The sequence below is a fragment of the Brassica napus genome, chromosome C3 (genome assembly GCF_020379485.1).
Source record: "Brassica napus cultivar Da-Ae chromosome C3, Da-Ae, whole genome shotgun sequence".
NCBI classification, from domain to species: Eukaryota; Viridiplantae; Streptophyta; class Magnoliopsida; order Brassicales; family Brassicaceae; genus Brassica; species Brassica napus.
This window is the reverse complement of record NC_063446.1, coordinates 71,315,437-71,342,033: the sequence shown is the minus strand read 5'-3', so window position 1 is coordinate 71,342,033 and position 26,597 is coordinate 71,315,437. Positions and strand designations below refer to the sequence as shown.

At 36.4% G+C, this 26,597-nt stretch overlaps 5 protein-coding genes and 1 non-coding gene across 6 annotated transcripts; 3 read left to right on the top strand and 3 right to left on the bottom strand.

The window, feature by feature from the left end:
• Nucleotides 1-3,193: 3,193 nt before the first annotated feature.
• Nucleotides 3,194-6,608, bottom strand: LOC111203893 (putative FBD-associated F-box protein At1g50980). Its single transcript, XM_048750534.1, is given in 2 exon segments — nt 3,194-6,348; nt 6,400-6,608. Coding segments are annotated over 2 exon segments (765 nt in total). The 3' UTR covers nt 3,194-5,792.
• A 2,789-nt stretch (nt 6,609-9,397) lies between these two features.
• LOC125583369 lies at nt 9,398-11,284 on the bottom strand. Its single transcript, XM_048750213.1, has 3 exons — nt 10,385-11,284; nt 9,606-9,827; nt 9,398-9,529 (listed from the first exon to the last, which is right to left on the bottom strand). The coding sequence occupies exons 1-3, from the start codon at nt 11,282-11,284 to the stop codon at nt 9,398-9,400; spliced, it is 1,254 nt and encodes a 417-aa protein (XP_048606170.1).
• Nucleotides 11,285-14,547: 3,263 nt separating this feature from the next.
• On the top strand, nt 14,548-15,862 carry LOC106397116. Its single transcript, XM_013837672.3, has 3 exons — nt 14,548-14,795; nt 14,947-15,028; nt 15,131-15,862. Exons 1-3 carry the CDS (start codon nt 14,784-14,786, stop codon nt 15,550-15,552), a joined length of 516 nt encoding a protein of 171 aa, XP_013693126.1. The 5' UTR covers nt 14,548-14,783; the 3' UTR covers nt 15,553-15,862.
• Nucleotides 15,863-16,033: 171 nt separating this feature from the next.
• On the top strand, nt 16,034-18,672 carry LOC106398531 (AP2/ERF and B3 domain-containing transcription factor At1g51120-like). Its single transcript, XM_048750533.1, has one exon. The coding sequence runs from the start codon at nt 16,446-16,448 to the stop codon at nt 17,466-17,468; it is 1,023 nt and encodes a 340-aa protein (XP_048606490.1). The 5' UTR covers nt 16,034-16,445; the 3' UTR covers nt 17,469-18,672.
• Nucleotides 18,673-18,761: 89 nt separating this feature from the next.
• On the top strand, nt 18,762-18,874 carry LOC125584892. The gene has a single exon (XR_007321799.1). It is a non-coding gene; the product is annotated as a U5 spliceosomal RNA (small nuclear RNA).
• Nucleotides 18,875-20,079: 1,205 nt separating this feature from the next.
• LOC106358706 (protein ETHYLENE INSENSITIVE 3-like) lies at nt 20,080-23,390 on the bottom strand. The gene has a single exon (XM_048750532.1). It carries the CDS (start codon nt 22,328-22,330, stop codon nt 21,230-21,232), a length of 1,101 nt encoding a protein of 366 aa, XP_048606489.1. The 5' UTR covers nt 22,331-23,390; the 3' UTR covers nt 20,080-21,229.
• Between the last annotated feature and the right edge of the window lie 3,207 nt (nt 23,391-26,597).

Sequence of the window (26,597 nt, the reverse complement as noted above, 5' to 3'; positions counted from 1 at the left end):
ACTCATTGTGCGAGAAACGAGGCTTCTTTTCCACATCCTCCTCTCGGAAAGTATTATTTAGTTGACTCCGGATATCCGACCAGGACAGGGTATCTTGGTCCGCATCGTAATATGCGATATCATCTTAGTCAGTTTGCTACAGGAGGACCACCAGTTAGTGCAAGAGAGTTATTCAACCGAAAGCATTCAGGTCTGCGATCAGTGATTGAGAGAACATTTGGAGTATGGAAAGCAAAATGGAGGATTTTGGATCGTAAGCATCCAAAGTATGGTCTGGTCAAGTGGATTAAGTTGGTGACAGCGACGATGGCGCTACACAACTTCATACGTGATTCACATCGGGAAGATCATGATTTTGTACAGTGGCAAAATGGTGATGATGGAGAAGGAGAAGCTGATAGTGACGGTGATGAAGAAGAAGGTGATGATGATGATGATGATGAAGATGATGGTGGTGGTGGAGGTGGTGGTGGTGGTGGTGGTGGTGGTGGACATATTGTATATGAGCCGACAGGTGATAGAGCGATGGAAGATTTGCGTGATAACATCACAAATGAATATGGTAGAGGTCGTTTACCGTATTAAATGTTTTAGTTGATGATTTAATTTTTTTTTGCTTATAACTTTGATTGTCATTTAAATGTGATATTTATTTAAGACTTGATGTAATATTTAGCTTTTGTTTATGATAAATATTTTGAATTATTATTTTGTTTCTAATTTAGCTTATGATGTATGAAAAAAAAAATTGTTACATTTGTATAATTTACATTTGTATAATTGACCAAAAAATTAGCCGCTGCGTCTGGCAAACGAACAACCCAAAAATCTGCTTCCTGCGGCAGCGTCGGCGTCGACCTCAACTTCCTGCGTCTTCTAAACGAACAATAATTTGCGGCAGCGTCAGCGGCAGCGTCTGCGAAACGAATAACAACTGTTTTCTTTGACGCTGCCGCCGCCGCCGACGCAGACGCTGCCGCTGACGCCGAAACCTGCGGCAACCAAACGAACAGGGCTGTTGCAGGGTAAGGATTGTGGAAAAACACCTCTCACAAACTCATTGTTACAAATTCTAATTCTGTACTTTGTCAACAGAAAGAAAAAGCAATTGATCCATTGATGTGTGTCGTGAATGACAAGTAACCGTTGTTAGTTGTGTCTTCCTTTTGACACTTGATTTAAATCGATTAGTCATTGAGTCACCCTCCACTTCAAAGGGTTTGCAGTTACATGAAAGAACAAAAAAAAGGCTTAACCTTCGGCTTCAAAAGCATTTTTTCCTCCCAAAAGAAGAACACCTAAAACATTACGGAGGACCACACATCTCAATTCCCAGGGATCATCTTTGTGATTGCATTTATCCATTCTCCCCATTTTGATTTCATAAAAAGTCTAGGCATCGGCATACTAACCCAAAATCCGAACTGACCCCGAACCGAAAAACCCGATCCGTATTCTGTTTGAAATGTAAGAAATATCCGAATGGATTTTTGTACGGAATTACAAATCATATCCGAATCAGATTGTTAATAACTGAACCTAAACGGATAACACGAAAAAACAAAAAAGATCCCAAAACAAATCCAAGGAAACCAATCTGAATGTCCAAATTAATATGTAATATAAATATTTGAAACATAAATATGTACTTCGAATATTGAATTTTTTATTTAGTTAGTATGATATCTAAAAAAACATTTAAATTTTAAATAAGTACCTTAAATATCCAATTTTATATAAATAAATATTTATTTTTTATGTTTTGCTTTGAAATTTTAGATTTTACTTCAGTATATCCGAACTAATGTAATATAACCTGAATCTGAACGATATGTGGTTACTTTATAGGTTTTATATAGGATGTGGTACAAATTAGAAAAAACCTATATAGGATGTGGTACAAATTAGAACTAAAACCGATGTGATATCCAAACCCTACCCATACTTACAAATTTACTAGAATGAGATGTGTGGTACAGTTTTGAACCAAAATCCAAAATATCCGACTCAAATCCTAACGGGTACCCCGAACGCCCATGATTACTAAAAACATTTAAGTGAATATACTAATGTGAATAATGGCTTGTGGTTTGGGGTGATTAACTTGAGGGCAAAGCCAATACGGTGAAGCCACCGAGGTTCGAGTCCCGGCCACTAGAAAATTAACATTTCGTCATCGCCAAGGACAGGGACCGATACGTGGGCTGAAAACGTAGGCTACTAACATGTAGCTAGTCTGGACCCACTTATGTGGAGCCCAAGATAGATTAAAAAAAAAAGAATATACTAATGTGGTTACTGTGCACTTATAGTATACTTTTGAAGGTAAAACTTGATTGTATCAATTAATAAGAAAATAATTTTCAAAAAATAACTTTAATATCCACTACAAGAAAAATGCGCTTTGATAGCACGACACCATAGCGTTTTTTTCGATTGTGCTATAGTTGACATACACGTCAGTTTTAGATAGCGTTTGTATATTTGGAAACGCTATAGTAAACTCGTATATTTGGAAACGCTATGATATCATATGGTTTTATACGTAACACTTAGATTTAATAGCAAACCATAATTAAAAACGTTATCTTTGGTTTTTTAAATCCCTAAACCCTAAACAAGTTTTAAACACTAAATTCTAAATACAAATTTTAAACTCTAATATTTCAGCATCAAATGTTAAAGTTAACTTTAAATCTTTGTTATAAATCCAAAAGTTAATATTTTCTCAAAATTAATCTCAAAATCAATATTCCAAACCTTTAACCCTAACCCTATACTCATATATTTCTTTATTCTAAACTCTAACTTTTAATATAAACTCTACCAATAATTAAAAAGAAACCTCAACACTAAAAATTTAAACAAATCTCTAACACTTAATATTAAAACTCCAATAAAAATAACAATAACTAGTAATTCTTCTTTTGCTTAGACAAAACTATAGTAACTCTCCTTCTATTTTTTTATTGGCTGAAATAAAAAGTGCGTGGATTGCAAAATGTAGACCATTGATTAAATTTATTCAATGGTTCAGATTCATTCAATAGTTGTTTCTTTTTTAATTTTTTTTATTCTTTTTCGTTTCAGATATTTGTCTTCTTCACTACGACATCATATCTCTCTCTGCACATCCTTTTTCTTCTTCTCTACAATATCATCAAAGTCAATCTCTCTCTCTCTCTCTCTCTCTCTCTCTCTCTCTCTCTCTCTCTCTCTCTCTCTCTCTCTCTCTCTCTCTCTCTCTCTCTCTCTCTCTCTCCCGTCTCTTTTGTTTCCGTCTGCAACGCCAACCTCTCATCTTCTTCTCTGTATCGCATCTCTTCTCCACCTCTGCTCAAGCTTGCCCACGTCTTCTCGTCACGGATCTCAACCTCTCCACCTCTGCCGTCGCCATCTTCTGATCTGTCTCCGTCAACGACTGAGGAGGAGCATCCCATCTACTTAACCGTGACGCCTCCTCTCCTTCGTGAAGATTATATCCCGTGACGTCTGTCTTCCTCTGTGCGCCGCCTCTCCTCCCCTCATCTGCGTCTCCAAACCTCCTCTCCTCAACACCTAACCGGAGATGGCTCCTCCTCTGCGACAACCCTACATTACTTTGCGGAAGACTGCTTTGCTTTTCGTCTAAAGTCCCATGGCGGCTCGTTGGAGAACAATCAAATTAGGTTTAGGTGTGAACTGTGTAATTTTTTAGGTTTAGTTATTTTTAAATTTTTTAATTTTGTAAAATAATGTTACTTTGTAAACCAAATTCAATTATTTTGTAAATCACAATAAATAAATTATATATTTAATTGTATTTTACTTTTTATATTTTTGTATTTTTTTAATTTTTAATAATATTAATAATAGCAAAAAATATATGTTATTAAAAAATATTTAATTGCATAAATCAAAACGCTATTGTATATAATAATAGAGAGACTTACATAAAAAGACACTTTCTGAGTTATCTTTGCACTAGAAGACACAATGTTGTTTTGACACACTTTACTATGACAGCTGTTTTATTCATGACGAAAATAACCTTGCTTTTGGCTCAGGAAAATAATGTTTTTAAAGAGGCAACCGTAATGAAATTTAGTTGGTGTCTGGTTGAATTTAATAATAAAGTTATAAACCAGAAAGTAGGTATATGAGTTTATGTGAATGGTTTGTGGGCGTTGGATCAATATAAAGACATGAGATCCAACGGTTACAAAGAAGCATGCCTTTAAGGTGTAATTAATGGGTTTTGAAAGTTGAGAAAGTAGGTGAGTCGTGCTCAGAAGAGATATGGTCAGACGAAGTTTGGTTAGCAGATATATGATCCGACGCTGGTTGGACGGGAGTATTGTGGTTAGGTGATGAGTGGATGGGAGGTGTGGTCTAATGGTTGAGAAACTATAATGGTTGAGAAACTTTCATCCTTAATGGCTGAGAAACTCTCATCCTCCGATATACAAAGTTTGATTTTTACTTTTAAATACTTCTTATTGTAGTTTTGATTTTTAATTTTCATATGCAAACTAACCGAGAACTATCATCATAATATAATCTCATGTGCTAATTTCTTATTGTCACGGCAAAATATCACTCATGATATCCACAGATCTGTTGTCCACGTATCTCATGTCCACCACTATCCTATCCACCGAATCTCTTGTCCAAGAAACTTATGTCCATCCATCTTCTACACATCGAAACTCATGTTGTTGTTTGCTATCCACAGAGTTGTTGTCCACGTATCTCATGTCCACACCGATCTCCTGTCCACGAAACTCTTGTCCATCCATCTTCATACACATCGAAACTCATCTTCTACCAGTCTCCACTCCATGCAACTCCCCTTAACTCATGTTGTTGTTTGCTATCCACAGAGCTGTTGTCCACGTATCTCATGTCTACGACTATCATATCCACCGATCTCCTGTCCACAAAACTCTAGTCCATCCATCTTCATACACATCGAAACTCATCTTCTACCAGTCTCCAATCCATGCAACTCCCCTTCACCAATCTCTCATCCACCAAATGCCCATCCACAAGACCACAAGACGTCTCCAAATACATCGAAACTCATCTTCTACCAGTCTCCTATCTGTTGCGAAAAGCTGCCCGCTCTCGGGAAGGCGGAGGTCTTTTCCGTTCTCTGCAAAATCATAAAAAAAAAGACTGCGATTTTTGTTTAGGCAGATAAGAAAAATTGGACTTATGTAATTGTTTGTGAAATCAAAAACTAACCTTCCCTGTTGGAGATTGAAACCGAAGCAAAGCGGCGGAATCGAACACATGTTGCAACCGATGAATCGGATTCTTGATTAGAGAAGGTTAGGCGATCCAAATTTGGATCGAGAAAGTGGAAACAGAGAGAAAGAGATTGGAGTTTTGTTCGTGAGAGGTTACTTTATTTAGGGAAAAGGTAAACAGATGGTTAGTGAAAAGTAAAAGATAAGGAATTGGTTTTGTTTTGGTTAACTAGATTGGTTTAGTTGGGTGAGGGTTATATTAGTAAACATAACATAGAGAAAGTGTGAGAAAGTGTGTTGTATCATAATGTGTCTTTGAGTGAAATTAATAAGACAAAATGTGTCTCTGAGGGTAAAAATTTCATAATAATAAGATAACAATACAAAAAACCGCTATCTAATGTGTCTTATCTATTATGACGGGCGATGATACAACGTTTCAAAAATCGCTATCGTATCGTTCGATAGCGTTTTTCGCCCGTTAACAAAAGCCATTTTTCTTGTAGCGATCTGAAAGAGATTAGGATTGAGAGAAAAATTAACCTATCAATTTAAAGAGGATCATCGTATCATAATGTCACTAACAACGTTGACAGTAGACTTAACCAGCTTTGGCATATTTCTAAACCGTAAATAGTTGCTGAAGCTATCCCTAATGCTAAAACACCTCAAAGAAGGTGCATTAATCAAAAACCCGTGAACACCTTTAGGCCTAGATTTCCTAGACGAATTATCAATAGACAAACTCCTCAGCGTAGGGACATTGATGGCAAATATCTTCACATTTGTATATGAGCTTCGTCTCACAACCAATTCTTCAAGACGTGGGCATATGCTTAGAAGCGTTTTCACAGATTCGTCGCATGAAAACTTAACCGATAAAAGGTGGAGATGTTTTAGGCAGGTCAAATCAGCATTAGGTGGAACATCCACGAGACTTAGTGTCTCCAATTTTAGGGTTTCAAGTTGTGGACAGGAAAACAAGCTTTCAGGCAACTCGAATGAGTTGTAAACCATCTTCAATCTCAGCTCTCTCAAAGAACGAGCAACTGCATTGTTAACCAAACGTTTGATGATTGGTTTTTCATAACATGGGTTCAGCTTGAGCTGCAAGATACTCTTGATCTTCTACTAATAAATAGCGTAAACTTAGAAACAGTTATAGCACTGCCACATCGAAGTTCGTCATCATATCTGGAATGTCTTCATCTCCTTCCAAAGAGATTGCCACCATTTCGACAAGACACTCGTTGTTACAACATCTTTACTAGGAAGCGAAGCCAATATCTTTAACAGCAACTCATCTGGAAGTTCACAGATTAAATCCTTCTTTTGAATTCGATTATCCATTGCTTTGACAATAGCTAACCTTATCATAGAATCACGACTCTACTTTCTCTATGAATATAGTTGTGTTTGTTTTTATAGATGTGAATTTGCAGTGTTAATCCTATTCAGAATATGTTTTTTAGTTATCTATTCACAATTTTTTCTCTTTTCCATTCTCAGCTAGAAAACAAAAAAGGAGAAAACAAGATTTGTGTAGATCTTCTTACTTTTAAGTTTTAAGGGTTTACTAGATTCTTATTAACCCCATGTGCATAATTTTAATTTTTGATTCAAATATTTTAAAATTTAGATTTGATAAGAAAAGTGTTATCTTCATTTTTTATTATATTTTAATATTTATATTTTTATTTGTAAATAAGAGTTGAAACTTTATTTCGTGATGTCAAACATATTCAACGTTTGGATATGTATATTTGTCAATACAAACTCCATTAAGGGGGAGTTCTTCTAGAGTTTTTCAATTAATGTAGAAGAACAAAAAATGGAAAATGAAGAGAAAGAGTGCAAATACGAAAGAAAGAAGTCACAGACGTTTCTGAAAGAAGAGACTTTCATGAAGTCTTGAGGGACTGCTTTAGTGTGTGTCTTCTATTTAATGGTTCAGCTGTCTTTTGAATAATTCATAATCTATTTTTCTTTTAATTTTTCTTTGAGAAATTGTTGACAGTCTCTCGCCGCTGCAAATGCTCTTAAAGACTCTTGTGATGGTTTCTAACATGTTAAGATCTTAAATTTTAAGATCTTAAATTTTAAATATTTTTATAATACTATACTTTTAATTTGTGTCAGCGTGAGTCGGACAGTTGATCAAGGCTCATGGCCTATACTACAAGAAAATTGTTGGAATGAAAAACTTTGTAGAGATGGAGAAAGTGTTTTAAGTGTTTGAAGAAAAAGAAACTTTGTGAAGAAGAAAGATTTTATAACTTAGAAGAAGATTTTTATTACTTGTTACAAGCTTGGTTTATTTCTTGGTGATACAAAATGAAAGGGGGAGTGGAGGTATTTATAGCCTCCAAAATACAAAATATCTTACATATTTTAATCCTAAATCTAGAGAATTCTACCATAATATCTAAGATTTTTTATCATAATTATCTAGATAATTCTATGAGAATATCTAGATTTTTATTCTAAGAAGGTGGATGATTTTTCTAGTATTTGGACTAAGTTTTGGATCAAAACATGATTAGCCCAATACTTAACTTGATCCAAATCAAGTTTACCTTTCATCACTCCCTCTTAAACTTGATTTGTTACTCCGAGTAACCTCCTCATCTTGATAAAGTCTTCTCGCTTGAATGGCTTGGTGAAGATATCAGCTACTTGATCATTTGTCTTCACATACTCCAATTGCACATCCATCTTAGTAACACATTCTCGAATGTAGTGATAACGAGTGTCGATGTGCTTACTTCAATCATGGAAGACTGGATTTTTCGCCAATGCTATTGCCGACTTGTTATCCACAAAGATCTTCGTTGGCTCCTCTTGTGGTAGGTTCAACTCCTTTAGCAAGTTTCGTAGCCAAATAGCATGGCAAACACATGAAGTAGCTGTCACATACTCCGCTTCACAAGTAGAAAGAGTGACAATTGGTTGCTTCTTTGACATCCATGTGAAAGCAGTTTCTCCAATGAAAAACACGAAGCCACTAGTGCTTTTCCGGTCATCCACGTCTCCACCCCAATCGCTATCGCTATATCCAACAAGCTTGTAATCATTAGAAATAGAGTAGTACAAGCCAAAGTTGATTGTACCTTTGATATAGCGTAGGATTCTCTTGGCTGCCTTGAAATGAGTTGTTGTTGGATGCTCCATGTATCGACTCACAACTCCAACTGCGTGTAGAATGTCGGGCCTTGTGCACGTTAGATAGCGTAAGCTTCCAACTAGACTCTTAAATAGTGTTGGATCCACACTCTCTCCTTCTTCTTCCTTTGATAACTTGACTCCACATTCCATTGGCGTGCAAACTGGATTTGAGTCATCCATCTTGAACTTCTTAAGCACCTCTTTAGCATACCCTTCTTGAGTAATGAAGATTACATTTTCTTCTTGTTTTACTTCAATGTCAAGGTAATATGACATCAATCCAATGTCAGTCATCTCGAATTCCTTTGTCATCTCCATCTTGAAATCTTCAAACATCGGATTGTTGCCAGTAAATATCAAGTCATCAACATATAAGCATGCAATCAATAGATCATTGTTTTGAGTTTTGATATAAAGTGCATGCTCATATGGACACTTGATGAAGCCTTTCTCCTTGAAGTACTTATCAATCCGAGTGTTCCATGCTCTTGGTGCTAGCTTTAATCCATAAAGGGCCTTCTTCAGCCTTAAGACTTTGTCTTCTTCTCCTTTGACTATGTAGCCTTGTGGTTGCTCAATGTAGACTTCTTCCTCAAGGTCTCCATTTAAGAAGGCTGATTTTACATCCATTTGATGTATCCTCCAACTCTTTTGGGCTGCCAATGAAATGATTAGTCTAACCGTTTCTAAGCGCGCAACTGGAGAAAATACCTCATCATAGTCGATCCCGGCTCTTTGACTATAGCCTTTTGCCACCAACCTTGCCTTGTCCCTTTCAACTTCTCCTTTAGAGTTCTTCTTTGCCTTGTACACCCACTTCACACCAATTGCCTTGTGTCCATTTGAAAGTGAAGCTAATTCCCATGTATCATTCTTTTGAATCGACTTGATTTCTTCATCCATTGCACTTCTCCATGACTTCTTTTCTTTAGCTTCTTCAAAGTTCATAGGCTCTCAATCCGCAAATAGACAAAATAGAGTAAGATTATCTTGATTTTCAGTTACCTCGTAGATGTCTTGTAGACTTCTAAAACGTGGAGTCCTTTCACTTGAGCTTTCATCTCCTTGAGAACTTGTTGTTGGTGAAGTTGGTGGTGTAGCTGACTCTTCTCTCGGTTGTTCCACATTCTCTTCTTCAAAGGATGGAAAGAAGTTGTAGTTTTCATTATTTGATCTCCAATCCCATTCTCCTTCTTCATCAAAGATGACATTTCGACTAATGATTGTCTTCTTTGTTTCAGGATTGTAGAGCTTGTAGCCTTTGGAGTTAGCGTCATACCCAATGAAGATGTACTTCTCATTTTTATCATCTAGTTTGCTCCGCTTCTCGTCTGGAACATGAGCTTGAGCAATGCTTCCAAAGACTCTTAAGTGTGAGACTCCAGGCTTCCTTCCGCTCCAAGCTTCTTGTGGTGTCTTTTCTAAAACACTCTTTGTTGGAGAACGGTTTGATATATAAACTGCACAAGCAACTGCTTCTGTCCACAACTCCTTTGGTAGCTTCTTACTCTTGAGCATGCTTCTTGCCATCTCAAGTATTGTCCTATTCTTTCTTTCCGCTACTCCATTTTGTTGAGGGGTTCTTGGCACCGTCAATTGTCTTCGGATGCCATTATCTTCACAATACTTCAGAAACTCCTTGGACATAAATTCTCCTCCTCGATCCGATCTCATGGACTTGATCTTAAGACCACTTTCCTTCTCAACATGGGCTTTGAACTTTTTGAAATTTTCAAACACTTCTGATTTTTGTTTCAAAAAGTAAACCCATGTTTTTTTTTTGAAAAGTCATCAATAAAGAGAAGGAAGTAGTTACTCTTACCAAGTGAATTTGGTTTGATCGGACCACATACATCTGTATGTATGAGTTCTAATGGCTTTTTTGCTCTTGTTTCCGACTCCTTTGGAAAACTCATCTTGAATTGCTTTCCAAGTAAGCAACTTTCACACACTTGATTTGGATGACTGATGCAAGGTAATCTTTTCACCATTTCTTTCTTGGAAAGTAGCTCTAAGCCTCCAAAGTTGAGATGCCCGAATTGAAGATGCCAAAGCCAAGATTCCTCCTTGTAGCACATCTTGAGACATCGTGCAATGTCATTTTGAATGTTTAGGACAAACATTCTATTGCTTGACATTGTCACCTTTGTGATGAGATTATTTGCATTATCTCTTAAAGAAAGACTATTATCTTTTAGTCGAATGTCATAACATTTCTCTAAGAGTTGTCCTAGGCTCAAGATGTTGGTCTTCATGCTTGGAATGTAGTAAACGTTGGAAATGAATTGATGATCTCCATTCTTCAAGCAAATGAGAATATTTTCTTTACCTTTCACCTCCATCTTCGATTCATCTCCCAAAGCCACATTGGTTTTCACCGATTCATCGAGCTCCACGAACATGCTTTTATTCCCACACATGTGGTTGCTTGCACCACTATCAAGGTACCACTTGTGAACCTCATTTGGTTCATCCTTCTTGTAAGTCATCAATAGCATATCTTTTTCTTTACTTATTTCTTCAACATAGTTGGACTTCTCTTCAACTCTATTGTTGTTTGGAGTTTTGCATACAGAAGCATAATGTCCAAACTTTCCACAACTATAGCATTTGATGCTTGATTTATCGTACCTTGATTTTAGGTTTCCTCTTCCACGACCTTTTGATGAATTCTCTCCTCTTTGGTTGAAGTTGTCTTCATATAGTCTCCAACCTCGTCCATTTACACCACGACCTCGTCCTTGGAAATGACCGCCACCACGTCTTAGATTGCTTCGGCCACTTTCTTCCTTGTGATCAATTCTCATCTTGAGAACTTGCTCCACAATATCTTCTTTCTTCTTCTTCTTTTCTTCATAAGCTTGTAGTGATCTAAGAAGTTGCTCCATTGTCATAGTCTCCAAGTCTTTTGTCTCTTCAATTACGGTAAAAATGTGTTCGAATTTCGAATCCAATGATCTAAGAACTTTCTCCATGATTCTCACCTCATCTAACTTCTCACCATTTCTTTTTAGATTATTAGTAACCGTCAATACTCTTGAGAAGTAATCTGAGATGAGTTATCCTTCCTTCATTTGTAATGCTTCAAATTATCCTCTTAGAGTTTGAAGTCGTACCTTCTTAACTTGTTACGCTCCCTTGTAAGATGTCTGAAGCTTCTCCCATGCTTCTTTGGACGTCCTTGCACCAGCAACCTTCTAGAATGTATCTTCATCTAACCCTTGATAGATTAGACAAAGAGCCTTCTTGTCTCTCTTCTTTGAATCTCTCAAACCATCCTTTTGAGTTTGAGATAGACCACCATCATTCTCCGGTTCATTGAAGCCTTTCTCGACTATCTCCTACACATCATGTGCTCCTAGGATAGCCATCATCCTAAGACTCCAATTGTCATAGTTGCTCTTAGTGAGCAATGGAACTTGGAAAGGAACACCATTGTTTGCCATCTTCAAAAGGAACTTGTAGCTCTGATACCACTTTGTTGGAATGAAAAACTTTGTAGAGATGGAGAAAGTGTTTTAAGTGTTTGAAAAGAAAGAAACTTTGTGAAGAAGAAAGATTTTATAACTTAGAAGAAGATTTTTATTACTTGTTACAAGCTTGGTTTATTTCTTGGTGATACAAAATGAAAGGGGAGCGGAGGTATTTATAGCCTCCAAAATACAAAATATCTTACATATTTTAATCCTAAACCTAGAGAATTCTACTATAATATCTAAGATTTTTATCATAATTATCTAGATAATTCTATGAGAATATCTAGATTTTTATTCTAAGGTGGTGGATGATTTTTCTAGAATTTGGACTAAGTTTTGGATCAACACATGATTAGCCCAATACTTAACTTGATCCAAATCAAGTTTACCTTTCAACAAAAATATGCTATTCTCGACAGAAAAACATCCGTCAAAAATCCATCAGAAACATGCTTTCCGGACAAACTTATTTTGTCGAATCTATCTTCAATTTCAAAAGCATTGTTTCCTCCCAAAAGAATAACATGAGAAATGTCGATCTAAGTCTCACATGGAAAGTTTACACAAAAGAGAATCTAATATATAAAAAAAAATGCTCAACTCTAATTATTATGAGACATTTTGGAAAAAAGAACAAAAGTAAATCTGGCTAGTTTTTTAGGCTCAAAGTGAATAATATCGTATTAATCAGACAATAAAAAGTTGGACATAGACCTTTAAATTTCTAGCGATTGGTATTAGAGCTAGGTTGACGAGAAATCTGCAAAAAAATCAAAATACCCTTCAAGATATGAGTTGGTACCTATCGAGTTAGAAATGAGAGGTATGTAAACACAAGATGAGTGTGGTCATTAGTTTGAGAAGGAGAATCAGAGAGATCCAATTTTAATTATTACGAGACCTTTTAGAAAGAAAACCTAAAATAAATCTATGCGGTCAATTTTTTAGACCCAAAATAAACAATATTGTATTAATCGGAGAATAAAGAGTTAGACATGGAATTTCAAATTTCAAACAGAATACCTAAAACATTACGAACGACCAGACATCCCAATTCCTAGGGAAACACTTCCTAGGGAAACATGTGTGATTACATTTATCCATTCTGTTTAAATTTTATTAGCATCAAATACTTTAAACACCAACTGTTTTTTTTGGGGATACATATCAACTACTCGTTATTGTTCAAGTATCATTTTAGTTGATCTTTTCACGTTATATATATTTTTTTATAATGAGAGTGTAGATCCTAAAATCTACACTAAGTATTTTGTAGTGATTGAAAGTTTAATCTAAGAAAGAAAAGATGATGTAGGCAACAATATCTTTAGAACACAACGACGTAATCAGATTCTAGTAGGAAAATATAGATTTTATTAAAGAATAAGATCGAATACAACAAAAGAAATGAGATCCGACGTTACAGACGAGATCGATAAAAGAAAAGATTCAAGGCCAAGTGAAATGAGGTTGATGTGTGTGTATAGCTCTCTACGGTTTTCTCTGTGTCTTTCCTCGGGGCCATAGATCTCTTCTTATAGTAGATTGGTCTTGGATTCTTCTCAACTTCTCCGCGATCTCCGGCTCTTCAGATCGATCTTCTCTTGTTAGCCGGAGTTGGGCTTCTTTGCGCGGCCCAGGTTATTTAGGTCCAATCACATAGTTGATCAAAATTTGATCCAACAATGAGATGTGATCCGCTTTTATCACCACTAATCTTTTCAGGCTGAATATAGTTATTGAGTTATTTATTCATCGGTTTTAAACAGATTTAAAGATGACACTATTTTGACTGGCTAAAATGGGAGTCGCTGAGATAAGATAATTCCATGTTTGAAGAAAAATGATCGATGGTCTAAACCCGTAAGCCAACTATTTTTCTAAGTGGAAACCATTAATTATACTACCACCATTTAGTTACAACGTTTTTGTTTTCTCTCTAGACTTTTCTCAGTTCTCTAAGTGTCTAACCTCGCTAACTTTCTTCTAAATATTTTTCTTGGTCAAAACATTTTTTCTGAACTTTTTAAAATTTATGGGGAGAAATGTCGAAGAAAATGAAAGTGAACTTAATGAAGCTTGTGGGTATTAATTTTACATCACCACTAATTAACTGAACCAGTTAAAGTTGCTGTGACCATTATTGGATATTTCTTGCTTTCTTTATTTTTAAAGCACTAGTTTATGATTTATTTATTTTTTTTAAATCTCGAATGGGTGGTTGCTATGATTATTAGCCCAAACATACTTCATAGTAACCGCCCGTTTGAAATTAAAAAAAAAAACTAAAATAAATCATAAACTAGTGTTTAAAAAAAAAACCAAAAATATCCAAGAATGATTAATTTCATTGTCAAATTATATCATTTCACTTTTTATTTTAAAAATTTCAGGTCACAAAATTGGATTCTATCAACTCGTCGTCCTTCTCTGATAAGTAGAATAATCTTTATGGAAACATCAAAGTCAAACAGTCTTTTTACAGCCATTTCATCGACGTCGGCGTCTTTCATTAGCACCACAGAAACATATGGATACTATTAGAGGAATTGGACCACTGCAAGACACGCTCTTGAGTCTATGGTGTGGTCTTATATATTACTCTGAAAAAGCGAGGCTATTTTAGTAATTTTCTGTTGTATAAGAATGTCGGCTTCTAACATTGAAGACACTATGCTTTCTTTGACAAAAAAAAAAAAAGACACTATGCTTTCAGAAACTTCGAAAATATATTTTCCATACAAAATACACGTCAAAATATATTAAAGATATTCTTTTTCAGAAACTTATATCTCTCTTTTTCTCCTTCTTTCATTTTATTTGTATACCTTTATATAGTGATATCGAAGATCCTGCAAGACAGAATATGCACATAAAACTTTCGTTCTTGTGAGTTCGAGACTCCCAAGCTATGGCGGAGAAGGTACTTTATACTAATTTACTTTTTCGGATCTGAAATTTTCATATTACTTCTCTTATTTCTTATAAACTAGTAAAAGTGATTTAGTCAAAAAAAAAAGTAAAAGTGATAAAAAAAACTGATAGTGATCAAATTATATGATGAACAATAACAGGTTACGATAATGAAGTTGACGGTCGATCTAGCATGTTCCAAATGCTACAAAAAGGCCAAGAAAGCTATCCGCAAATTCCCTCGTGAGTTTCTCTCTACCTCTTTGAATTATATTGTGGTTGAAAATGGTCTAAATTCCATCAATAATACGATTCTTTTGGTTGATTTGCAAAAATAAAAACAAGAAATAAGAGACGAATTGTACGATGAGAAGACTAACACAATCATCATCAAGGTGGTTTGTTACGATCCTGAGAAGCTTATGAACAAACTCTGCTACAAAGGAGACCGTTCTATCAAGTCCATAGTGATCCTCGAACCACCTAAGCCGCCTCCAGCCCAGGCTCAACCTTCTGAGAAGTCCAAAGAGCCCGAGAAGGTTCCAGCTCCAGCTCCGGTTCAAGCCCCAACTCGAGTTTTTATTCAGGCTCCAGTTCCGGCTCCGGCTCCCCAACTGATGCCAATTAGTGCGTATCATTGTGGGCCGTACTATGAGGCCCAACAGTACCAGTATTCCTGGAGGCCCGTCAACGAAAGCTGGGGAGGTGGGCCACACCTACACTGTTGTCACGAAGTCACGTACCAACAAAGCTGCTCCATCATGTGAATGTGAAACACTAAACTTAAATAAAAAACTTTCCGTTGGTTTTCAGTAAAGCTAAAAGCTTCATAATTACATACGTATATATAATATATACATATACATTTATGTGTATTTAAGAATCCAAGAGCAAGAACCCCCGTTGAGGTTGCTCTTCGTTTCGTAAACCTAGAGACCACAGTATATACCAACATCCAACAACTATATACACGAAGTTGTTTTTAATTTCTTCGTCTTGTAGCAATATTTATCTTTCGAGGCATCTTTCATGTATGTACACACAATGACACAATATATGGTTTTGTTTTCTTGTTTATATTTCCTTTTTGGTTATAGCTTATAATACCCTTTGATTTGCTGTTCCTTTTACCCTTGGTTGGAATAAAAGAAGACATTATCGCATTAAATTTGAATATAATGCTCCTCGTACTTGAATAATATGCATGTAAAGAAACTGTCAAATGTTGATCAATAGTTTTTCAGATGTAACAAGAACCAGAAAAAAAAAAACAAGAAACCACATGACATGACAAACATGATATTAGAGCACTAATGCCTTAATTAAGACAATTTTTTTGTTAACATCAATATTTTCTGTCGTTATCCTCAAGGAAATTTTAGTTTTCTAGCAAGAAAATAAATCTGACAAAAAAGAATCTGATTAACAAGGTAACTTACCACTAATAGCTTCTGGTGTAATAAAATACTCTGTCAAAAAACTAGAAACAAGAACAAGTATGGAAACTGTAACATTCTAAAGAATCAACGATAATGATACAACATGTAAACATAATATTGCCTTCAAATCTCTTCTTCAAAATACTCTATTTTCTTTTTGCTTCTCTGCCTTAAAAACCTCTCTGCCTCTTCGATTTGTTTTGTTTTTGTTTCTTGTCGCCATGGTTATCCTCCACGAGATAAGCAATGAAGCCAAGACCACAACGGAGACTTCAGGCTCAAGTAACTCTTTCTTGCGTCTCGCCACGAAACCTACTGTGTCTACAACCACAAGAATTGCCTTGTCCAACACGGCGACAACAAAATACAAGGGTGTGGTTCAGCAGCAGAACGGTCACTGGGGTGCTCAGATATACGCAGAACACCGAAGGATTTGGCTCGGGACTTTCAAATCCGCTGCTGAAGCCGCGGCTGCCTACGATAGCGCATCTATCAAGCTCAGAGGCTTTGACGCTAACTCGCACCGGAACTTCCCTTGGTCTGAACTCACGGTCCACGAACCGGACTTTCAAATCCTCTACACGACAGAAGCTGTGTTGAACATGATCAGAGACGGTTCTTACCATCACAAGTTCAGAGATCATGTCATGTCGAGATCTCGGATGGCCAACTTCAACATCGTGGAATCAAAACAAGAATCAAACAAGTGTTTCTCTTGCACGCAACTTTTTCACAAGGAACTGACACCTAGCGATGTTGGGAAACTGAATAGGCTTGTGATACCAAAAAAGTATGCAGTGAAGCATTTACCTTTCATAAGCGACGATCAAGAAGAGGGTGAAGCTGTGGACGATGTTGAGGTTGTGTTTTACGACAGTATAACGATGAGACAGTGGAAGTTTAGGTATTGTTACTGGAGAAGTAGCCAGAGCTTTGTTTTCACCAGAGGATGGAATGGTTTCGTGAAGGAGAAGAATCTCAAGGAGAAAGATGTTATTGTCTTTTACTCTTGCGATGTACCGAGTAATGTCAGGAGATTAGAAGGGCAAAGAGACAAGTTCTTGATGATTGATGTTGATCACAAGGGTTTCGTGGCTCACAAGGAAGAAAACAAAATGGTTCATAATAGGTCTGAGGGAGAAATGAAAACAGAAAACTTCTTTAACTCGAAGTTAGAAGATGAAGAAACCAAGCAAGAGGAGAAGAAAGGAGGGTTTATGCTGTTTGGTGTTAGGATCCAATAGCTACTTTGGTATCAGGGATTTTTTTTAGTAACTTAATTATAGTTTGGTCATGAATTTTATTACGTAGCCTTTTGATTTACTACAAACTTGGTGTTTTGGTTTTGATATTAAACATTAAGTACTACAATCAGATTTTTTTTTTTTTTGTTTCTTATCTAACTAAATAACAATCAACAAGTTCCAGACTCGCATCACAATTCACAAAGGTAACCATAGCAAACCAATCAACAGAAGAAAGAGTACAATGTTAGAGACATATATATACAACAGTTCACACCAAGCAAATGACTCTTACAAGACACTTATCAGACATTGAGATATGCTTTTGAAAAAGCTTAGCTAAGTAGTGGAAAGTTAAAGATGTGAAGTCTAGAAGAAATGTTGGACCTCATATTAATTATCTCAAACAAAAATGGGATCTGTACCAACGCAGTGGCCCAGTGGTTCTGTGGAAGCTCGGTACCCTGGGTTTGATCCCCGCTGGATAAAGATTACGGAACCGACTCTTGTCATTGGCCTCCGGGATTAGTCAGTTGACCGGGTCATAAAAAAAAAGGATCTTCAAACAGTGGCGGAGGGAGCTAGGGAGCAAGGGGGCAGCTGCTGCCCCCTTAGAAAAACTCAAATAATTGTTTTTTCATTGCTTATTCTAGAATTATATGATTTTAATTGTGAATTTTCTTCTACTGCCTCCTATAAATTGAAGATAAATTTTACGCTGGCCCCGGTAAAACTTTCGTCTAGCTCCGCCACTGTCTTCAAAACGTTTTGTGCCTCCTCTGGCTAGACGCCTTCACCGGGCCTTGTTCCTTTCCTGTAGACTGCCGTTTTTCCCTTCAATTCAGTGTCCATAAGTCCCAATCTGATCATGCTAAGTGTTTAAAACAAACCTGTATTTAAAACATAACATGCTCAGCTTTTAGCAAAGTAAATGTTGAGAACTCACATTGTGGAACAGCCACATTATACCAAAAGTGTAGACCAGACAGCAAGCCCAGGACACTGCGGCATTTCATCAGCACCAATCTCTATTCCCTAAAGAAGACGAAACCCATTGACCAAAGCATTAACAAACTCAGCTGGATAAACCCCCAATTAGCAAACAGAAGAAGACAACGATCTGTTTAAATTTAAGCCCAAGATTATTTTCGCACAGTCCAGCCCACGAAGAGTTTTAGATATGTAAGCGCTATAGATCTTTGGTTTTAGAGTCCCACATCGAAACATTTAGAGCAAGTAGTATAAAGAAGTCGCGTTATAAATACAGGCTTATTGTCCCATAGGAAATCACGCAGCCATGTGGTGAGCACAAAGCGAAATATTCTTTCGCCTTTTACTAAAGAATACCGTGTGTTCTCCATGCTAAGTGGCATACGCCTATTTTTGGAGGGTCTTGCTTTGGACTGGGCCCAACAACAGCTAAGTTAAAATTTCATCCGGTTTGGGTCGACCACTTATTTCCCTACGAGAACTACTGTATAGTGCTATATGTCTCCGAAACTATTGCTTCTATTTGTTTGTCCCTGAAAATAAAATTCAATTCCTATTTCCTCCCGAATATATAGTTCGAAACCTATTTATCTCCAATCATCGAATTAGACGGTATACTATCGGTTCCGATCTATGATGTAAAACAGAGCCGAAGTAAACCAAAATATAGTCAACTAACCATACCAAAACCCGACCCATTAAAACATGAAAACCCTCTTGTGAAAACCCCAAATCGCAAAAATCAGTAAGAACCCTAACTTTTGAAATCAATTTTAATTTTTGTGAAGGTGATGGCTGGAGGTCGGAGCAACACGTCTGGAGATTCGAGGGGATCATCGTCTGGTCCTCGGCCGGAGGTTAATGGTGACGTTGACGTCCAATTCCGACTAGAATCCATACCAGAGATACTTGCGATGTTCATTTGCGGCAGAGAATAAGGTAATGTAATTGTTTCAGATAGTGTTTGGGATTTTTCTTTTTGATTATCAGTGTTGTGATTGTTTTTAATTTGTAGCTTCAAAATGATAATCACATCTTCAAGTGGGAGGATGTGGCTTTATTGAACGAGGTTGATACACTTTTACTCATCTTCTGTGTTTTCTACAGCTCCAGAGACTGACGCCATTGATCTCTTATCCATTTCGCCAGCAATTTGGGGATTTTGCGTAAGGTCAGGTTCTGGGCTTACGTTTATGACGTTGGTTTTTTTTTTCTCTTTTTTTTTAATAGTGAGGCTGGATTTTTAATCGGGTTTAAATCAGTCTTAATTGGATCTTAGTTGGTTAACTATCAACTTTAAGTGGTTTACGGTTTCGGTTGAAACAGTAAACCGATATTAAACCGTCTAATTCAATGATTAGGGAGAAATATGTTTCGAACTATATATTCGGGGGAAATAGAAATATAACTTTATTTTCGGGGACAAATAGATAGAGGCAATAGTTTCGGAGACATATAACACTATACAATAGTTATCGTGGAGAAATAGGTGGTCGACTCAGAGGAGAAGTTTGGTTTGATTTTATTCCCTTCCATCATTCTTAAGTTCCATAGGTTTGATCCGGTTTTAGATATAAATTATCATCCGGTTCCCGTTAAATACTTGGAAATTTCAGTTGATTGAACCAATTCCGCAGTAGATTCAAACATATGTAACGATTTTTACCATTTTCTTTTTTCCACTACCATTAAATCATCAAGTATAATGAAACGTAATAGTTAAATTATTTTTGAAAACCATTTTGGTGTCATGACAAGTTAGGCCAGACACATTTTTTTGGAACCGAACTGAAAAACAAGTTCAGGTTTGGATCCTATCAATTATATTGTCGATCCACATATCTAGAACCAAAAAATCAGAACCAGAACCAAACTGAACCAAAACCAAACCGGGTAGATACCTTAATTTCTATAATATAGTTTATATATTAACTATATTTAGTTTTAAAATAACCAAATAATTTAAAAATATTATTTATACGTTAAAATATCCAAAAATGAATTATTAGAATAGTTTTTATCCAAAATACTTTAAATTATCTGAATTATCCACATTTATTTCTTAAACCCCAAAAAAATCTGATAGTTAATCCAGAAAATTTTGGGGTTTTGCCTTTTTAACCCAAATTTAACCAAAAAACCGGAACCAAATAGGATCCGATATTACTTTAGATATAAGATGATGATTTCCAATTTTGTTACCCGAGCCGAAAACTAAAATAACCGAAGCAGAATCAAACCGAACTTTCTAAATACCGTAACGGATCCTAAACCTCTATAACCGACATAAAATAACTGGAACCGAACCGAGAATCGAAAGAAACAAACCGGAACCGAACCGAGAATTGAACGCTCATGGCTAAATTAGGGTATCATAGGGCAGCTTTGAAACATTTCAAAATTTCCTCGAATGTTTTGTATTAGTTGGCTTATCGCTAATTAAGCCTTTTAAAATATTCGATTGTATTAATCAGCAATGGAATAGTCTAAAGTACAACTGTTTTGTTTTAAATATGTGAAAACTAAAGATATGTGATAATTTTACAGAAAATTAAAAAAAGAAACAAAAAACAAGATTTGTGATTGCATTATATTCAGAAAACTCAAGTTTTATTTCTAAAAACAGTAATTGACCATTTATTTGGTAAAGATGAGAAGAAGAGATCGTACCATATATATCAAGTAAAATTTAAGACGAACCATATAAGTTTTTATGCTTCTGTCCACCGTCGAACGATGCCATATTCAACGGTGGAGAACCAAACATTAAATCAAACCGTTCTTTTATTGTTGTTGCTTGACAACTTCATCAAATCTTCCACAGAACTCCTTTCGACAATGTTTCCTTCACTTCTACCGAAATGCCAATGTTCTTGATGATTCTGAGCTTCTGGCTGAAGGTTCACGCTTTGATTTCCCTCCACTAAACAAGATTGGTTCCCATTAATGTTTCTGTCGTGCATAGGCATCACATGGAACTTGGATGATGCAAAAAGGCCATTTCGGTTTCGACAAATCGGTTGGTTGTTTTCTCTTGAATTCATGTCTTGAAATCCAACATTAATCTCAAAGTTTGAAGTATTTAACATTTTCTCATGTTTTGAGGCCTCTTCTTCTTCAATTACGTTAAACCAAATGTCCTTTTCTTTAGTAGTCATCTTATTCCACAAACTTTTAGTTTGAGTAACAATCTCACGCATTGTACCAGGAGACAAATGCTTGATAACTGAAGTCAACACACCAATTTTCCATGACTTCTTCAGATCGTGAGGCTTTTTATAAGGCGGTGGACCTTGATCTTTTGGCCACCAATACTCTTCCCCTGTAGGCCACCATGGCGGTCTAACTCTTTTCTCAAAAGGAAACCGTCTTTGTGGAGGATCACAATGTGGCATCAATGCTGATAAAAGCCATCCAAGAGTCGGATCTTGAAGATCTCTTAGAAATTTTTGAGATAGTTGATTTGCAATATTGTTACCCTCTTCATTACTCTCACAAACCATATTATTTGATTCTTGGTGCTTTGCTATAGCAATTGGACCATTAAGGTCAAACCTAACCTTATCTTTCCACCATTCTTGAAGATTATGAGAAGCACTTATTATATGTTTCCCGTTCTCGGGAATGATCCCGTAAACAAAGCCTTGTGCGTTACACACTTCCATCATTTTAAACATGCACTTCGAGATCAGTTGCTCATCATCTCTTTCTTTATTCTTTCTACGTTCCTTAAGACGTTTTAGGCGCATTCCTTGCCTCCATATCCTCTTCTCAAGCTTATCTACATCAAACTCATCATCGGTGTGGCCATCATCATCGATGATTGGTTGCGGCTGTGAGAAGAATAAGCCCGTGTTGCTACGCATTCCCATCTCGCTGGACACCACTGTAACTCTCGACAAATGTATTATAGAACCAATACACAAAGAGAAACACTCACTAGAATTTTGAATAGACAAAACCCACAATACACATAAGGATTAAGAGGAGCCGAGACCGAGTGATATACCTCAAAGTGTGTTGTCTCTGCCACTCTGTTGATGAATATATATATATTAGTTCACCTGATCAATTATTAATCATATATATTTATGACATAACTAGAGGATTTTGTATTTACTCTCATGGTTACAAATTTGCTTAGAGATTTTGGTATATATCTTTCCTCGGAAAAACATTGAAAGAGAGATTATCCAAAACAATCTTGGTCAAAGTTGTATACCCATATTTAAATCTCTTTTACTTAAAGACTCTCTCTATAAGTTAAAAAATCCAAAAATATCTCAACATTTTAATACAATCTTTTTTAAAATAAAATAAACAATCCATAAAGACACGAATGTCATATTAGTTTATATGAATTTCTCACGATTTATTAAATAGATAAGAATCCTTTTGTTTATCATTTCTTCTGTTTTTTGTTTATTTTTAATGAGATACTATAATATAAAAACTTACGGTTTCTGATAAAATTTTTATATTTTTATTTTCAATAATAATTTTTTTTTGCATTTCTTCCTAATTGTTTCTCATAAAATTGTAATTTCTTAAAATATTAGCTGTGAGTATTTGGATTTGTTGAACTAGTGTAGTATTATTGGTTAGTCACACTAAAACAAATTAATAATAAAAAAATCATGTAAGATTATGGATAAAAATCTCTAATCAAGTTTTTTTGGCAATCAAATTCTTTTGGATTTTACAGTTTAAAAGCCAATTCATCTCTCACCAATTAGATATGCTATCCAATAATTGTTTTTGTTGTTGAAAAAGACCGGATGATGTTCGGGAGTATGAACCCGCACCGCAAGAAAACGTGCCCATAACAACGAACATTTACGACGAAAATATTTTGTCGTAAATTTACATGGGCTTTACAACGAAATTACGAGGAATCTAACTTTCGTCGTAAACGCCATGTAAATTTACGACGAACTGATTTTGTCATAAACTCCTTGTAAGTTTACGACGAATGTACGTGGAATGAGAAATACGTCGTAATCATTACATCGACATTACAACGAAGCATGTTACCGTTATATTTAGGTGAAAACGTGATTAAATGTGCTTTAACTTACCTAATTTCGTCGTAAAGTCGTTGTAAATAATATGTTAAAACCATGTAAAATCCATGTAAAATATTTCTTGTAAAATCGTTGTTATATTTCAACTACCCAACTCGAAAATTTCTCTATATATATGTCATTTCCCACAACTCTCTTCCTCACAACACAAACGGGAGAAAAAAAATCCGAAAAAAAAATCAGAAAAAAAAAGATTTCAAAAAAAAATCTAAGAAAAAAATGGCCGGTGGCGGTAGTATTTACGAGTTACGGAGTTGGATGTATTTGCACAAAGATTCCGACGGGAGGGTGACGAACGCATTTCTGAGCGGGCTAGAGACATTCATGCACCAGGCGGGCTGTACACCGATCACACAGGAAAGCGGTAAGATGTTATGCCCCTGTCGGAAATGCAAGAATTCAAAATTTGCACGTAGTGAAACTGTATGGAAGCATTTAGTAAACAAAGGATTTACACCACAGTACTACATTTGGTATCAACATGGAGAGGATTATGGGGGAAATGAAGCTAGTAGTAGTAATAATAATTTTGAGGATGGTCATCATAGTGAAGAACCGAATCATTTGCATAATGAATATAATTATCATCAAGATCATGAGCAGATGGTAGATCATGATAGGGTTCAAGATATGATTAGTGATGCATTTTTAGAAACAACTACAACAATAGCTGATGGAACTGGAAATGTAGAAGAACCTAATTTGGATGCAAAAAGGTTTTATGAAATGCTAGATGCTGCAAATCAACCAATCTACACTGGTTGTAGAGAAGGTCTCTCTAAATTGTCTCTAGCAGCTAGGATGATGAATATTAAAACGGATCATAATTTACCTGAGAATTGCATGGATGCATGGGCGGAGTTGTTTAAAGAGTATTTGCCAGAAGACAACGTGTCTGCTGAATCTTATTATGAGATTCAGAAATTGGTTTATAGTCTTGGGTTGCCTTCGGAGATGATTGATGTTTGCATCGACAACTGCATGATCTACTGGAAAGAAGATGACAAGTTAGAAGAGTGTCGATTCTGCAAAAAACCACGATTCAAACCGCAAGGCCGTGGGAGGAATAGGGTACCGTACCAAAGGATGTGGTACCTACCAATTACAGACAGATTGAAAAGATTATATCAATCTGAGAGGACTGCTGCGTCGATGAGGTGGCATGCGGAACATGTCCAGAGAGATGGTGAGGTTGCACATCCATCAGACGCAAGAGCGTGGAAACATTTCAACAAGGTACACGCAGATTTTGCTACAAATATTCGGAATGTCTATCTTGGGTTATGCACCGATGGATTTAGTCCATTTGGAATGTCTGGTAGACAATATTCTTTGTGGCCAGTCATTCTTACGCCGTACAATTTACCGCCGGATATGTGCATGGAACAAGAATTTCTATTTTTGACCATATTAATCCCTGGGCCGAAGCATCCAAAACGGTCTCTTGATGTTTTTCTTCAACCGTTGATAGAAGAGCTAAAGCAATTGTGGTCAGAAGGGGTGAGGACGTACGATTGTTCCTTGAAAAACAATTTTACGATGCGAGCAGTTCTGCTGTGGACGATAAGTGATTTCCCTGCTTATGGGATGTTGTCTGGCTGGACAACACATGGAAGATTATCTTGTCCATATTGTCTTGGATCGACGGATGCTTTTCAACTGAAGAATGGTAGGAAGAGTTGTTGGTTTGACTGTCATCGTCGCTTTCTTCCACTTGCCCATCCGTACAGAAGAAATAAGACATTGTTTCGGCACAAAAAAATTGTCAGAGACGGTCCTCCTCCATATCTCACCGGCCAGCAGATCGAAGCAGACATTGATTATTACGGAGCTCAGGAAACAGTTAAAGTTGGAGGAAATTGGCATGTTCCTGGAAATATGCCTGATGGATATGGTGTGTCTCACAATTGGCATAAGAAGAGTATATTTTGGGAGCTACCCTATTGGAAGGATCTTCTCTTACGCCACAATCTGGATGTCATGCATATTGAGAAGAACTTTTTTGAGAACATCATGAATACATTACTTAACGTCCCTGGGAAGACAAAAGATAACAAAAAGTCAAGGATGGACTTACCTGATATTTGCTCAAGAAGTGAGTTACATATCAAGAGCAATGGAAACGTTCCTGTTCCCATCTTCCGGTTGTCATCAGAAGCCAAAACAACCTTGTTTGACTGGGTTGCATCAGAAGTTAAGTTTCCTGATGGTTATGTTTCAAATCTGTCAAGATGTGTTGAACGAGGTCAAAAGTTCTCCGGAATGAAGAGTCATGATTGTCATGTGTTTATGCAACGACTACTTCCATTTGCTTTTGCCGAGCTCCTTCCAGCAAATGTCCATGAAGCACTTGCAGGTAATTATAAAACGTTAATATATATACATATGTTATGAAATGTTATTAATTTGATTACTTTTGCAATATACAGCCATCGGCGCTTTTTTCAGAGATCTCAGCACACGTACGTTCAAGGAAGAAGTCATCGAACAACTTCATCATAACATTCCGATCATATTGTGCAACCTGGAGAAGATATTTCCTCCTTCATTTTTTGACGTCATGGAGCATCTAGTTGTCCACCTACCGTATGAAGCATTGCTTCGTGGACCTGTTCACAACGGATGGATGTATCCGTATGAGCGACAGATGAAACATTTGAAGGGGAAAGCAAGAAATCTTGCAAAGGTGGAAGGTTCAATAGTTGCGGGAAGTTTGACAGCCGAAACATCTAACTTCACATCATACTACTTTGCTCCAACTGTTCGTACGAGGAAAAGAGTTCCTAGAAGATATGATGATGGTGGAGTACCGACATCATATCCAATTGATGGTGTTCCTGACATTTTCTGCGAAATTGCACGGTTTGGTGGTAAAACGAAAGAAGTATGGTGGTCATGTGAAGAGGATAAACATAGTGCCCACACTTATATTCTGCTCAACTGCGAGGATGCAGTGACCCGTTACTTTGAAAGGTAAATATTTTTGTGAATGTTAATTATATGAATTGCAGTTAATTATGTATGACTTGATTATTTGTTTAATTTGCAGCATGTT

Bases quoted from the DNA above. Each gene is read 5' to 3' on its own strand.
- LOC106397116 (XM_013837672.3), top strand. The intron at 15,029-15,130 runs GTGAGTTTCTCT...AATAAAAACAAG, and splicing joins AGCTATCCGCAAATTCCCTC to AAATAAGAGACGAATTGTAC.
- LOC106358706 (XM_048750532.1), bottom strand. From the start codon at position 22,330: ATGGGAATGCGTAGCAACACGGGCTTATTCTTCTCACAGCCGCAACCA.
- LOC125583369 (XM_048750213.1), bottom strand. From the start codon at position 11,284: ATGGAGCAACTTCTTAGATCACTACAAGCTTATGAAGAAAAGAAGAAG. The intron at 9,828-10,384 runs GTGAAAAGATTA...TCTCCAACAAAG, and splicing joins TACTTTCCAAGAAAGAAATG to AGTGTTTTAGAAAAGACACC. The intron at 9,530-9,605 runs GTCATCTTTGAT...CATCCTTTGAAG, and splicing joins AGACAATCATTAGTCGAAAT to AAGAGAATGTGGAACAACCG.
- LOC106398531 (XM_048750533.1), top strand. From the start codon at position 16,446: ATGGTTATCCTCCACGAGATAAGCAATGAAGCCAAGACCACAACGGAG.